Source organism: Nicotiana attenuata, chromosome 1 (genome assembly GCF_001879085.1).
Source record: "Nicotiana attenuata strain UT chromosome 1, NIATTr2, whole genome shotgun sequence".
Lineage (NCBI taxonomy): Eukaryota > Viridiplantae > Streptophyta > Magnoliopsida > Solanales > Solanaceae > Nicotiana > Nicotiana attenuata.
In genome coordinates this window covers 94,470,294-94,483,533 of record NC_031989.1, presented here as the reverse complement: position 1 = coordinate 94,483,533, position 13,240 = coordinate 94,470,294, and the positions used below count along the sequence as shown (strand labels likewise).

The 13,240-nt window shown below is 36.5% G+C and overlaps 1 protein-coding gene across 1 annotated transcript; it reads right to left on the bottom strand.

Moving 5' to 3' along the window:
• On the bottom strand, nt 7,827–12,874 carry LOC109230694. Its single transcript, XM_019396103.1, has 6 exons — nt 12,360–12,874; nt 10,904–11,249; nt 8,873–8,957; nt 8,697–8,783; nt 8,374–8,604; nt 7,827–8,290 (listed from the first exon to the last, which is right to left on the bottom strand). The coding sequence occupies exons 1-6, from the start codon at nt 12,521–12,523 to the stop codon at nt 8,214–8,216; spliced, it is 990 nt and encodes a 329-aa protein (XP_019251648.1). The 5' UTR covers nt 12,524–12,874; the 3' UTR covers nt 7,827–8,213.

The window sequence follows — 13,240 nt, the reverse complement described above, 5'->3', positions numbered from 1 at the left end:
TTCAGCTTTCGCCTCTTGAAAATGAAGAATATCCTTTCAAATTTATCGAAAAATAATTTCAGTGCACTTGTGTTTTGCAATGGCAACAAATAAAGTACAAGGGGGAACAATTTCAAATGTTGAACTGCATCTGCCACAACATATTTTTTTTCGCACGGACAATTATATTACTGCATATTTAAAAGGAATATCAATATTTACAACAAACTATAAGTATATAATAATATTATCTTACTAACATGACTAAATTGATCGTTTTTGCAGGTTCAGATAACGATGTCCAATCATTTTGAATTTACGTCTTACGCTAATGTAATGATATTTTTCGACATTTAAATAACCGTTGTATTCTATATAATTCTCTGATTACTTAAATTTCATGTTCTTTCATAAAAGAATTGCCAAAATCATTAGGTACAACTTTTAACGTGCAACGCACGTTCATAGAAACTAGTATATATATATATTCGACTATTATTTTGAGAGCAAGCTATGCAATGTCATTTTTCCAATATTTTTTTTCCTTGCATTCGTCTAAAGTAGGTGGGGTGCCTTGACTAAGAACAAAACTTAGGTGTTGGGGGAGAAATTACTGGCTATGGGGTCTAGAGGAGTAGTGGGGACTTAAGAGAGGTGCTAGGTGTCTCAAGGGTTTCTCTGGTGGCCGCAAAGGGGCTAGTGGTGGAATGAAGAGGTCCAAGGTAAAGTGGAAGCCAAGAAAGCGGCATATAAAAAGCTTGCAGAGAGCATAGACGAGGTGGAGAAGAGGGACAACTGGAGTGGTATAAGAAGGTTAAGAAGGAGGCAAAGTTAGCTGTCACTGTAGCTAAGACTGCGGCATTTGGACATTCGTATGAAGAGTTAGGGAAGAGAGCCGGGGATAAAAAGCTGTATAGGCTGGCCAAAGTGAGAGAAAGGAAGGCTCGTGATCTGGATTAAGTGAAGTGCATAAAAGACGAGGAAGGTAGTGTCGATGGATGAGGCTCAGATTAGGTGGAGATGACAGTCATACTTTCATTAACTCTTGAATGATGGGGTGATAGGGATATTGTGTGGGGTGATCTGAAGCACGCCGGGAGTCATCAGGACTTTGGGTACTGTCGGCGCATCAGAGTGGGGAAGGTCGAGGGAGCGATGCATAAGATGAGCAGGGGTAGAGCTACCAGGCCAGACGAGATCCTGATAGAATTCTGGAGGAGCGCGAGTAAGGCAGGTCTGGAATGGCTCTCTAGGTTGTTCAATGTCATTTTTAGGACGGAGAGAATGTCTGAGGAATGGAGGTGGAGTACGATGATTCCATTGTACAAGAACAAGGGTGACATCCAAAATTGTAATAACTATAGGGGTATCAAGCTACTAAGTCATACGATGAAAGTTTGGGAGAGGGTGGTGGAAGGGAGGGTGAGGAGGAGTGTGTCTATTTCTGAGAACCAGTTCGGTTTCATGATAGGTGTGTCGACTACGGAAGACATTCATCTGGTGAGGAGATTGCTAGAGCAGTATAGGACAATGAAGAAGGACTTACATATGGAGCTCATTGACTTAGAGAGAGCATACAACAAAGTCCTGAGAGAGGTTCTGTGGAGGTGTTTAGAGAGTACAGGTGTGCATGTTGCCTACATTATAGTGATTAATGACATGTATGATGGAGTTAAGACACGGGTCAGGATAGCGGGAGGAGACTCAGAACACTTCTCGGTTGTAATGGAACTGCATCAGGGATCAGCCCTTAGCCCGTTTTTGTTTTCATTGGCGATCGATGCATTAACATGATACATTCAAGAGGAGGTACTGTGGTGTATGTTTTTTGTGGATGATATAGTTCTGATTGACGGGACTCGAGGAAATGTTGTCTACACACTAGAGGTTTGGAGATAGACTCTTGAATCTAAAGGTTTCAAGTCGAGCAGGACCAAGACGGAGTACACGGAGTGCAAGTTTAGCGAAGTTACCCAGGAAGCAGACATGGGTGTAAAGCTTGATACACAGATCATCTCCAAGAGAGAAAGAGAGTTTCAAGTACCTCGGATCTATAATACAAGGTAACGGGAAGATTGATGAGGATGTCACGCACCGTATCTAAGCAGGATGGATGAAGTGGAGGCTCATTTTCGGTGTCTTTTGTGATAAGAATGTGCCACTGAGACTTAAAGGTAAGTTCTACAAGGTATTTGTTAGACCGACTATGTTGTACTGAGATGAGGATGTTAAGGTGGAGAAGCGTAGAAGCCCCAGTTAGAAGGTGCGAGAAGGTTAGCCTTAATGGGTATCAGGAGGGGTAAAGGTAGGCCTAAGAAGTCTTGGGGAGAGGTGATCAGGCAGGACATGGCGCACCTGGAGCTGATTGAGGACATGACTCTAGATAAGAGGGCGTGGAGGTCGAAGATTAGGGTAGAAGGCTAATAGGTGATCGAATGTTTCTCTTTGTCTTACTCAGTTTGCTAACATTAGTGTTAATATGATATACTTTTATTCATTGATTGATATTACTACCTAGAGTTTAACTGTTTTCTTGGCTTCGGTCTTATTTTTATCTTGTTGTTATTCCTATTTGTTGCCATTACTTTTTTCATCTGTTCTCCAGCCGAGGGTCTATCGAAAACAGTCTCTCTGCCCTTCCGAGGTAGGGGTAAGGTTGCGTACATCTTATCCTCCCCAAACCCCACTTATAGAAAATTACTGAATTTGTTGTTGTTGTTGTTGTTGTTGTTGTTGTTGTTGTTGTATTCGCCTAAAGCACACAATGGAGAGAAAGACCAAATAGATACTTCTCTATTCATTTTTTTAGTTTATAAACACTAAAAGGAATAAAAAAATATTAAGAAAATAAAGTTTGCTTCTGACTTATTCGTATTTTAACTGAGTTAGGTTATTTATAAATAGAATAGCCTAGGTTGATTTCAATCAAAACAGCTCGTTTCACTTTGGACTAGTTGAAGTTTAGTTAAGATAAACCTGTTAATCGGGTCGGGCTGACCCGTAGCCCGCTTCAACTCGGGTTAGCCCGATTCAGCCGCTACTGTTTACTATTGGACAGGTTGGGACGGGTTGTTTAGGGGGGCGGGTTGTGGACGTTCACGTTTAGCTTAACGGTGCACCTAACCCGTTGAACCCGAAATGTCTTAACGGGTTGAACACGGGCTGCAACCCATTAGCAGCCTTGTTACCGTTGGATTTTTTTTTTTTTAAATTTAATTGGACCGTTCCCAACGGTCAAATTGAGAAATGACCATTGGGGAACGGCCAAATTTTGCAAAAATGGCCAATTTCGCCCCCCCATTAAAAATATAGCCCTCCCACCCCTAATAATTGCAAAATTACTTTTTTAACCTTTTAAATTCTATAAATAGCCCCCCTTCTTCTTCATTTTTTCTCAGAATTCACTCTCTTACTACTCTAATTCTCTCTCTAAGTCTCAATTCTCTCTTGATATTATAGTTCTTAAATTCTCAAATCTCAATTTCTCAATTTTTTATTATTTCAAGTTTCATCAATTATTTAGTTTAGCCATTGCAAAATTATTATTATCAAATATCAATTATTCAAGTGAAGTGTTGTATCAAGTATTCAAGTATTATCAACTATCAAGTTTCGGTCTATCAATTGAGGTTTGAATTTTGATATCAAAAATTCAAAATTATTGCGGCATAAGGAATCCCGGTACACTCGTTCCATCTCTTTCTCTTATTTGGTGTACACTTATTTTATTATTTAGAATTATTAATTTAGTTTCTTAATTTAATTTCTTACTTTAATTTCTTACTTTAATAGTTTAATTTATATAATGGATTTACTTAGAGCGGCCAAAAAAGCGTGCACTAGTAGAGGTATAAGAAAACTTTAAAAAGAACAAGAGGTGGTGTTGGTTCTTCTAGTAGCTTTACACATATTTTTGAAAGTTCACCTGAAAATTTAAATGTAGATTATGAGCGAATGCAGGAAAATTATGGTGTAGATGATGATTTAGATGCTTTGTTAGATGATATTCAATCACCCGATAATCTTGAAACACCACCACCTACACCCGGTAATGCTAGTCAAACTCAAAATGTTAGGGGTGCAACAAGTAGGCCTCCTCTCCCTATTAAGAAGAATCGACGATTAAGAAGTAAGTGTTGGATGTTTTTTTGAAAGACTAGAAGACCAAAATTTTTTTTATGTAAAATGTAAAATTTGTAGTGAACATTATAAACATGAGCCTGGTAAAGGAGGGGGAACGGGTCAACTTCGTAGGCATATGGAAGAGAAACACCCTCTTGATTGGGGAGTAGATGAGTCATCTGGGCAACAAAGACTTAACCCGAGTACTGGGGGTTATTTGGGAAATACGATATTAACAAAGATCGGGAAGAATTAGCTAAAATGAATATTTTAGGTTGTTTACCCTTTAGTTTTGCTTCTTCACCGTATCTTGTTACTTATATTCAAAGAATTTATAACCCTATGTTTAAAGGCATTCCTAGAAGTACTTGTATAGCTAATATCTTTAGGCTTTTTGGACAATATCAAACATATATACGTTATTTGTTCGCAAGTCTTCCTTGCAAAGTTTCTCTTACTTCTGATATTGGTCGTGCTATGAATGGAAATGATTATTTGACTGTTACATGTCATTGGATAGATGATAATTTTTGTATGCAAAAATGTATTATTGCTTTTAAATATGATGAAGATCAAAGTCATACTGGTGCATTTATAAGTAATACCATACATGAAGTTGCTATATTTTATAATCTTGCAGAAAAAGTTTTGTGTATGTCATTTGATAATGCTTCTAACAACAATGCTGCTATTACAATATTAAAATTGCATCTACACTCACCACTTCTTGAAATATTTCATGTTAGATGTGCATGTCATATTTATAACTTGATTGTGAAGAGTGACCTTGAATTATTTAGAAATGAAATTACTTTAGTTAGGAGAGATGTTGGTGTAATTCAAGGAAATAATAAAAGTGCTAGATTAAATGCATTTAAGGAAAAATGTGTACACTATGGACTAAAACCAAGACTCATGCTTGAAGAAATAGTTACAAGGTGGAATTATACTTATTTGTTCTTAAGATGTTGTTATAAATATAGAATGCCTCTAACTGAAGTTGTTAATTCTCATTGTACCGATCCTAACCGTTTGTTAACATCTAGAACTTGGGAAGTCATTCATGATGTTGTACAATTTTTACAAAAATTTTATGTGGCTACACTTGAGTTTTCTGGAGCTTATTATCCTACCATTTCAAATGGTTTAGTTCATATTGCTGAAATTTTTCTTTTACTACATAATTTGAAGCAGAAAGAAGGATATGCTACTGTTGTTGAATCTATGCTAGATAAGTTTAAAAAGTATTTCTACCCAATTTCCTATATTTACCTAATTGGTGCTATTTTAAACCCTACTGTCAAAATGATAAAGTGTCGCCAATTAATTAGATCTTTATATACTTATATGGATATTGACCCAACTGAAACTCCTGATATTGACACTTGTATTTCTGAGCTACACACACATTTACAAACTTTATATAATTATTATGCTAACATTGTTGATGCTTCTTCGGTTGTAGATGCAAATATTCCTTCAACTAATCCTTCAACATCTGGAACAACTATGGATAATGATGATTGTGTTCAAGATTATCAGATTTGGTCTACACTAGGAGAGCATCAACAAACCAGTAGCAGGAATATTGATGAACTACAATTCTACTTGCAAAAGTCACCAGAGCCCCTCACAAAGGATTTTCTACCGTTGGGTTGGTGGAGGAGCAACTCAAATCAATTTCCTGTTCTTTCGGCCATGGCTCGAGACGTGCTAAATGTGCCGATTTCAACAGTCGCATCAGAGAGCGCATTTAGCCAAGCAAGGCAGCAGCTAGGAGATACCGTCATTCATTGGGTAACAACGCTTTGGAAATTCTAGTGTGCTTCAGAGATTGGATAAGATCAGAACGGCGAAATCAAGGGCGTGACGAGGTAGACGAAGAGGAGGACCAAGAAGTTAGAGATATAATGGTTTATGGTTCCGATTCAACCAATTCCGGAAACCAAGAACCTCATGTTGACATGGAAGAACTTACAAAAATGATGCAAAGCATCTGATGTACTATTTCTTATTTTTTATAATTATTGTAAACTTTTAATTTGCAAGTTCAAAAATAAAAAAATCAAAAAAGAATTTGCAAATTAATTTGAAGTATTAAAAATATAAATAAAAGCCTTCGGAGTTTGTTCCTTACATTGCCTATTGGTCTTATATTCTTATTAAATAATTTTTTGTAGCCACTTACTTTCTAATTTCAATTTTATAATTTTAAAATACAAATTTCAAATTTAAAACTTTAAACTTTAAACTTCAAAGTTTAATTCTAACCCTTAAAAGTTTGCAAATACTTAACTATCAATAACATTGAATAAGAAAAATAAAATTTAAATTAAAAAAAAAAAAACTGGAGCACGGCCTGCCCGAGCCCGTTTTAGCCCTAACCCATACGGGCCCACAAAAACCCGAAAAATCCCAGCCCACTAAGAGCCCGCTATCCCTAGCCTGCCGCTAACCGAACAGGCTGGGGTTTTTCTCGTTCAGCCCGTCCCAACCCGCCTGATAAACACCTATAGTCAAAATAGACTCAATTAAAGATGGAGATGGGAGTCATGGGACTAGTCGAGCTAGCTCGGCTCGGATCAATTCGCCTGATTGATCGCCTAACATTTATTTTTAAGTTCATTTATGTATTTGGAAATTAATATTTAACTTGAATATTATAAATTAAGTTTGTTAGTTTGCACTTTGCACTTCTTCATTCGACTCAATGTAATTATGTTTTTTTATAATAATGTAGACTAGGCCATACTTTATAGGCAACATAATATATAATTAAAATTTTAGTTTAAAGAATTCAAATTATTAATGAGGTTCAATTTAGTAAATAGTTTTTTTATTGTTGACTTATTCTTTTGATTATAAAAGTTCAATTTGGTGTTTTATGTTTACTTTAGGACATTCAAATTTAAGTTTTAATTTAATGTAAAATTTCATGTTGAGCTACTAGTCAAAGGAGAGTTTTAATGAAGAAGATAATGCTAAATTAGTCTGTTCTTGTCAGATGTTTAAATTAAAATATTATATAGTAACAATTTACGTCACTAGTAGTTGAACTAGGTTGTCACAAGAGAGGTTGTCCTTTTGTCACAAATTTACTGCGCCCCGTTTTTTTTCCCATTAACATTAAGCTTTTCCCGGTTAATTTTACTTCTATAACCTTTTAACTTCTTATTTACCTTTGTGCCAATTGCTTGCATCAGCCAAGTTCATATAATTTTGCAAGGACTGCTAAGGGCAGCCCGGTGTACTAAGCTCCCGCTATGCGCGGAGTCCGGGGAAGGACCGGATCACAAGGGCCTATCGTACGCAGCCTTATCCTGCATTTCTGCAAGAGGCTGTTTCCACGGCTTGAACACTGGTCACATGGCAACAACTTTACCAGTTACGCCAAGGTTCCCCTTCCAAGGACTGCTAAGATTAGCAAAAATGAGACCAGGAAACTAGCAAGAAAAAATGCAAAAGGAAAAGATACTGAACAATTACATGAGCAGTACAACAGATTATAATAAATGGTTCAGTGTTTTGTGGCAGAAAGGAAAAAGGGAGAAAAGCAGCTACAAGTGTGACCTTGCAATTAATGAAGTGGATGAAAATCATGACATTCAAGTTCAAAATTCCAACGGAGACAAAAAGACGTTAGGTGTTCTCTTCTCAACTGCCTAAACTTTGATGGACAGAGTTACGCAATATTATGCAAATTTTGCTATCTAAAAAGAAATGAGGAATCAGAACTTTTTTTAAAAAACTATTCCTGCAAATGAACTTTACCAAGTTCAATGGAGAAATAATGATTTCTTCAACACCAACATGGAGCATTTACTCAATATCATCCCTTGGTGCAGATTTAATAGGTTCAACAGACCAACAACAACTATCCATAAGAAGGATGTTATGAACCAAATAAACATGAACTAAATCCAAAAAAAGAACTCGTAATGTCATAGATTGGTTATTGTATCTATGACAAATATTATTCCAAAGCTAAAGGAACCAAGTAAAAGGAAAGCACAAAATTGCACTTCTTAATTAGGAGTGAAAAAAAAAAAGCTTCAACCACCACATTACCCTATATCAATTATGACCTTGATATATAACCAGGAAGAGAGTCATCACAGTTCTATGTGAAGAACTTTGTCAAAGCAAAAAGCTACTATGACCGGGCCAGCCACATCCCCAATTGCGCATCCTGAAAAAACATGATTTGTTTAACTAGATATATTGTAAAGATGCTGTTTGTTATAGGTACGGAAGAGCATACTATTAACTTACCAATCCACTGGCCAGTTGTCGGGCGGAACATCATTGCTCCTATCCCTGCCCCTATAGAAGCGAAAACAAGAGATGCACCACATCTGACGCTAGCAATGTAAATCTTCCTTCCTAGAAGCTGAGCTTTTTCTGGTCTGTCAAGCATGTCATCATCTTGTTTAGATTTGAAAAATTGCCAGATATCAATGCCAACTTGCACAAACCATGATGCCAAAACTCCCAGAAAATGACCTGATCAGATAGTGGGAAGGTGAATAATCAAGAATTGTGGCTAGTCTAGGTGAACCAGAAGAGAAGAATAGTATTGCCATATAATGTCAAACCTCTGCAAGTTGTTCTTGTGACACTGCAAAAATAGGTCACACTTGGCATTCCCCTTTGAGCCTTGCGTGCAGCTGACCTGGGAACATCTGCAGAAATTGATAAACGCTAGGTTTCTTTCAATGTCAATCAGAACAAGGACTATAGATTTAAGCTTACAGACAAAGAAAGAAAGTACCTTTTAGAAGCTTCCATGCCATGCGCTGTGAAACATAGTGAACAGCTAATCTTTCCAGGACACGTCTCGTAGTTACAACAGCAGTCTGACCAGAAGATACATAATGTTAATTGCAAACAATATTTAGTGCATGATTTGAAGCATAATTAGAGAGTAAGTTTAAAAGTAACAAAACTAAACAATTAGGTCATTTTAAACTACTAATATGGGAAGCAAGTTATACAAAAAACACATCATTCCAAGAAAAGGTAAGATGTAAGAAATCAGTTAAGGGACCATTACTCAACAAGGAACTCCTCCATTCTCAACAAGGAATCAAATCTATACTAAACTCCCTTCTCCAGTCAACCCATTATAAAAGCAAATGTAATGCATAATGTGATAAAACATTCTGCTTCCTGGAATTGATGGAGATGATATTTAATATGGCTACTACGTCAGCAGCTAACAGTCAATCTATCTGAAGATAAAAGAGTGCTTACGACATGGAGAAACATGAAGGTACGGAGTGTCCATACAAAAAGTGAAACATCGCTTACTCTTTTTTGATAGTTTGAACTTAAATAAAAACACAGTCCAACTAGAAAAGGAGAGGTATGCAGCTTTGTAGAAAAGGAGGAAGAAAGCAGGATATTATTTTTGCATTGCCCAGTTACTGGGCAGATTTGGAATCTCTTCTGGGATAAATTGGATGATGCCATCAACTATACAAAAAAAGCTACTCCCTCCCCGTCCCAATTTATGTGGCGGTGTTTGACCGGGCACAAAGATTAACAAAGAAAGGAAGACTTTTAAAACTTGTGGTCCAAAATAAGCCATAGATATTTGTGTGGCTGTAAATCATCTCATCAAGGGTAAACGGGGAAATATAAAGTTGAATTATTTCTAAATAAGGAAGTATAACACTCTTATCGGGACAGACTAAAAAGGAAAGTGTGACACATCAATTGGGACAGAGGGAGTACTAAAAAGCTGGATGCTTTCTAAAAGGAACAAAGAGTTGAAGAAATCTGGAGAACCATTCCAGCATGTGTTTTTTGGACAATCTCGAGCGAGGAACCAGAAATGTTTTGAGGGGAATGCATCATCAATACATGTCTTAGAACATAAATGTTTTATGTAAACTAGCATTCTGATGTATTTATCTGATGTATATGATGTGAACAAGTGTTGAGAGTTTATCAGTAGCTTAAAGAACAGTCAGACATAGTAATATCCGAAACAGCTGTTCCATAACGCTTAGCACCATCTTAGTGCTTGGCAATTTAATAGTAATGAAATCGTTTGCTTACCGATAAGAAAAAAAGCTAAAAACAAAGTGCTCTCGATGAATAAGACAAAATACCTTCAACTGTTCACATTTACACTTTCAACCACTATTTGTTTTTGCTACAGTCTTTACCTAGACCATCTGATCGTCGAATAAACACAAGCTATTAGCTATAACAGATGTTGAGTGAACCTCTAGGCTGAAGTGAAATAGATCAAGACGTCACAAGTTAGTTGATGCCTCAACACCCAAACTTGCCTAAGCATTATAAATTATCGTTAAATTACTGCTCAGTCATTCTAACTATCAATCTATTATTTTTAAGGCAAGATACAAGTACAAACTTTTAAATTGACCCCACAAAATAAGCACCTCCAGTTTTGGATGAATTTTTTTCATCTCCCAGAGATGCAGGGATAAAAGAATCCGCTATAATTACAAGAAAGTAAAAATTTCTTAGGACTTATCCTGCCATCTTGTGGCAGCCTATCTTCTTGACCAATCAAGACGATGCAACTTCAATTAAGCAAGTTAGCCATTATATACTGCAAATACATGCTACAACAAGTTCTAGGACCAGAGCATGGAAATAAAAATACCAAAGCAAACCAAAGTGAATACTGGACGAATGAAATATCACTAGAGATGTATCATTTAACACTTTCAACAAAAGATATTGAAGAAAAAATTAGGCAGTTGGTTAAGTGACAAGAGCATAGCATGGAGAAATGAGGGGTCGGGGAGCAGTTCTGCAAGGTTACCTCACGACCAATCTGTTTCACTGATTTCTTGAAAGGAGTCACCAAATCGACTCGGCGATCTTCCTCAGTATCCTGTAGGAAATCCTCATCATCCTCATCCTCCATGTTAGCACGGGGCTCCAGAAGAGGTAAATAAAATAGTAGGAAAGATCTCAAGGAAGTCAGTGCAAGATTCCTCCACATAAATGCTGAGAATAAAGGTTTTAACTCAATGTTGTATTGTTTGGTACTGTGCTTTAATGAGTCATACTGAAAGTTAATTATCGATTCACTTGGTATGCTAGAAATATAATCTTCAGAAAATCCTGTGCCAGCATCGCAAAATGCAACTCCTGCTGCACCATTACTGCCAAACCAACACGCAGTCAAGGTTTTGCTCATAGTAGAAACAAATTAGTGTCGAGAGGCAGAGAACGAACTTATTTCTTATGACAGAAGACATGGACAAACATAAGGAAAAAATATAGTAAACCAACTCGTGTCGCTGTAGTCTGTTCTAGCATGAGAAAACTAAATTATTTAAATCGGCAAGAAGCAGCTAGCTAGCTACACCAACCCACTCAGACTTCTGAGCAGTAAAGATATTTGCCAATTGGTGTTGCAGATCTTATAGAGTAATTAGTGATGCTGGGGAATTTAATATGAAAATTACAGTTTGCTTTATGAGAAATCCCTCTAATGAAGACTACAGTAACAGATTTCTAATAAATTTCATCACAAATGAGTCAAGTTTGAAACAGATATCATAATAGATATTACACTTTAACCAAATTCTAAGTCATTGAGAAAAAGAGCATACAATCAACAAACTCCAGAGTTCACATTATCCAATCTGATTTCGAGAACTTAAAATTTAATGTCAAACGCCAAAGGATTGACCCAGGGATTAATTTGGTCAAGTGGGAAGAGCACAGCTCGTTCTATGTGGGTTAGGCAAAGCGGAGAAGGATAGAGGGGTGGGCCCAATATCCACCGAGTTCGAACCTACTAGCCCTATGGGATTTCCTGGTTAAAAAAAATGTCATACACAAAGGTAATTGATCTTGTCACATTCAATCACAACCCAAAAGCTCCTAACTAGGAAAACTAGCACGAGTTCTACAAAACAAGGTTGCCTCCACTAATTGAAGTATGAATAGAGTCATACGATCAAGGAATGCAATTACCAAAAGTCATCAGAACTAGCATAATTTCTTTAACTATCATGTATTCAACCACAGGAAAAAGGAGCACATTAACCAACAAACTCCACATTACCACTCTGACTTCAAAAAATTACAACTTAGCACGTCAAACACATAAGAATTTGGTTTTAACTCATTAAATCACTATCCGAAAACAAATAAAAGACTAAGTACATTATAAATCTAAGATAATGTCACTCCTATAAAGCCCCTACTATTAAAAACAAACATAGAATATATAATAGTAAAGAGTGAAGAGTATATAGACATACCCAAAAAAAGCCCTAGCAGCAAAAGGGTAAGTGGCAGCCACAGAAGAAGCAGCAGCAGCTGAGGCAGCAACTTTGGCTGAGAAAGCGCCATAAGAATTAAGGGTTTGACCAGTAAAGCTTGGATTTTTCCTCAGTAGATCCAATACTATTGCTATTCCCGCCATTGATGGGTTGTTTATTCAGAAACTTTTTTATTCTATAAATAAAAAAAGTGTATCTTTTTAATGTAACTATTCAAGATTCAACACCATAACCAAGATTCTTGATTCGAACCAACACTCTCAATGAACTAAAAGTTATTGTCTTTTTGGGGTTTAGAGCAGAGAATAGATCGAAAGAGTGACTTAAAATTGTGGGTATAGGGTTGGAGCTGTTGATAGTGAATCTTGAGAATTGATTTTGATTGTCCGAGGTGGCAACAAGTAAATATGAAACAGGAATAGGAAGAGACGTATTTGTCTGATTTCAGGAAGTTGGGAGTTTCTCGCAAAGAGGCTAACCCATCCCCTATCCCAACCAATGTATAACTGAGAGAAAAAATAAAATATAAAAACAAACTAAAATAAAGGTAGGATATCTAAAAATTAGGGGTGTGCATTCCAATCGGTTTATCGATAAATCGAATCGATTATTTGTTATCGAAATCTAAATCAAAAAAATCGAAACCTTATTGAAACGATAACGATAAGCATATGTACAAATCGATAATCGATAAGTAATTATCGATAAGGGTCAAAATCGAATGCACACCCCTAGACTGTAGACACTTGTTAAATGAGTAATTACCTATTTGTGTAGATTAATATAACATACAGAATGTATATATATTCCGCTACTATTTTGAAAGCGGTTATACAATATTATTTTCCCTAATCTATACC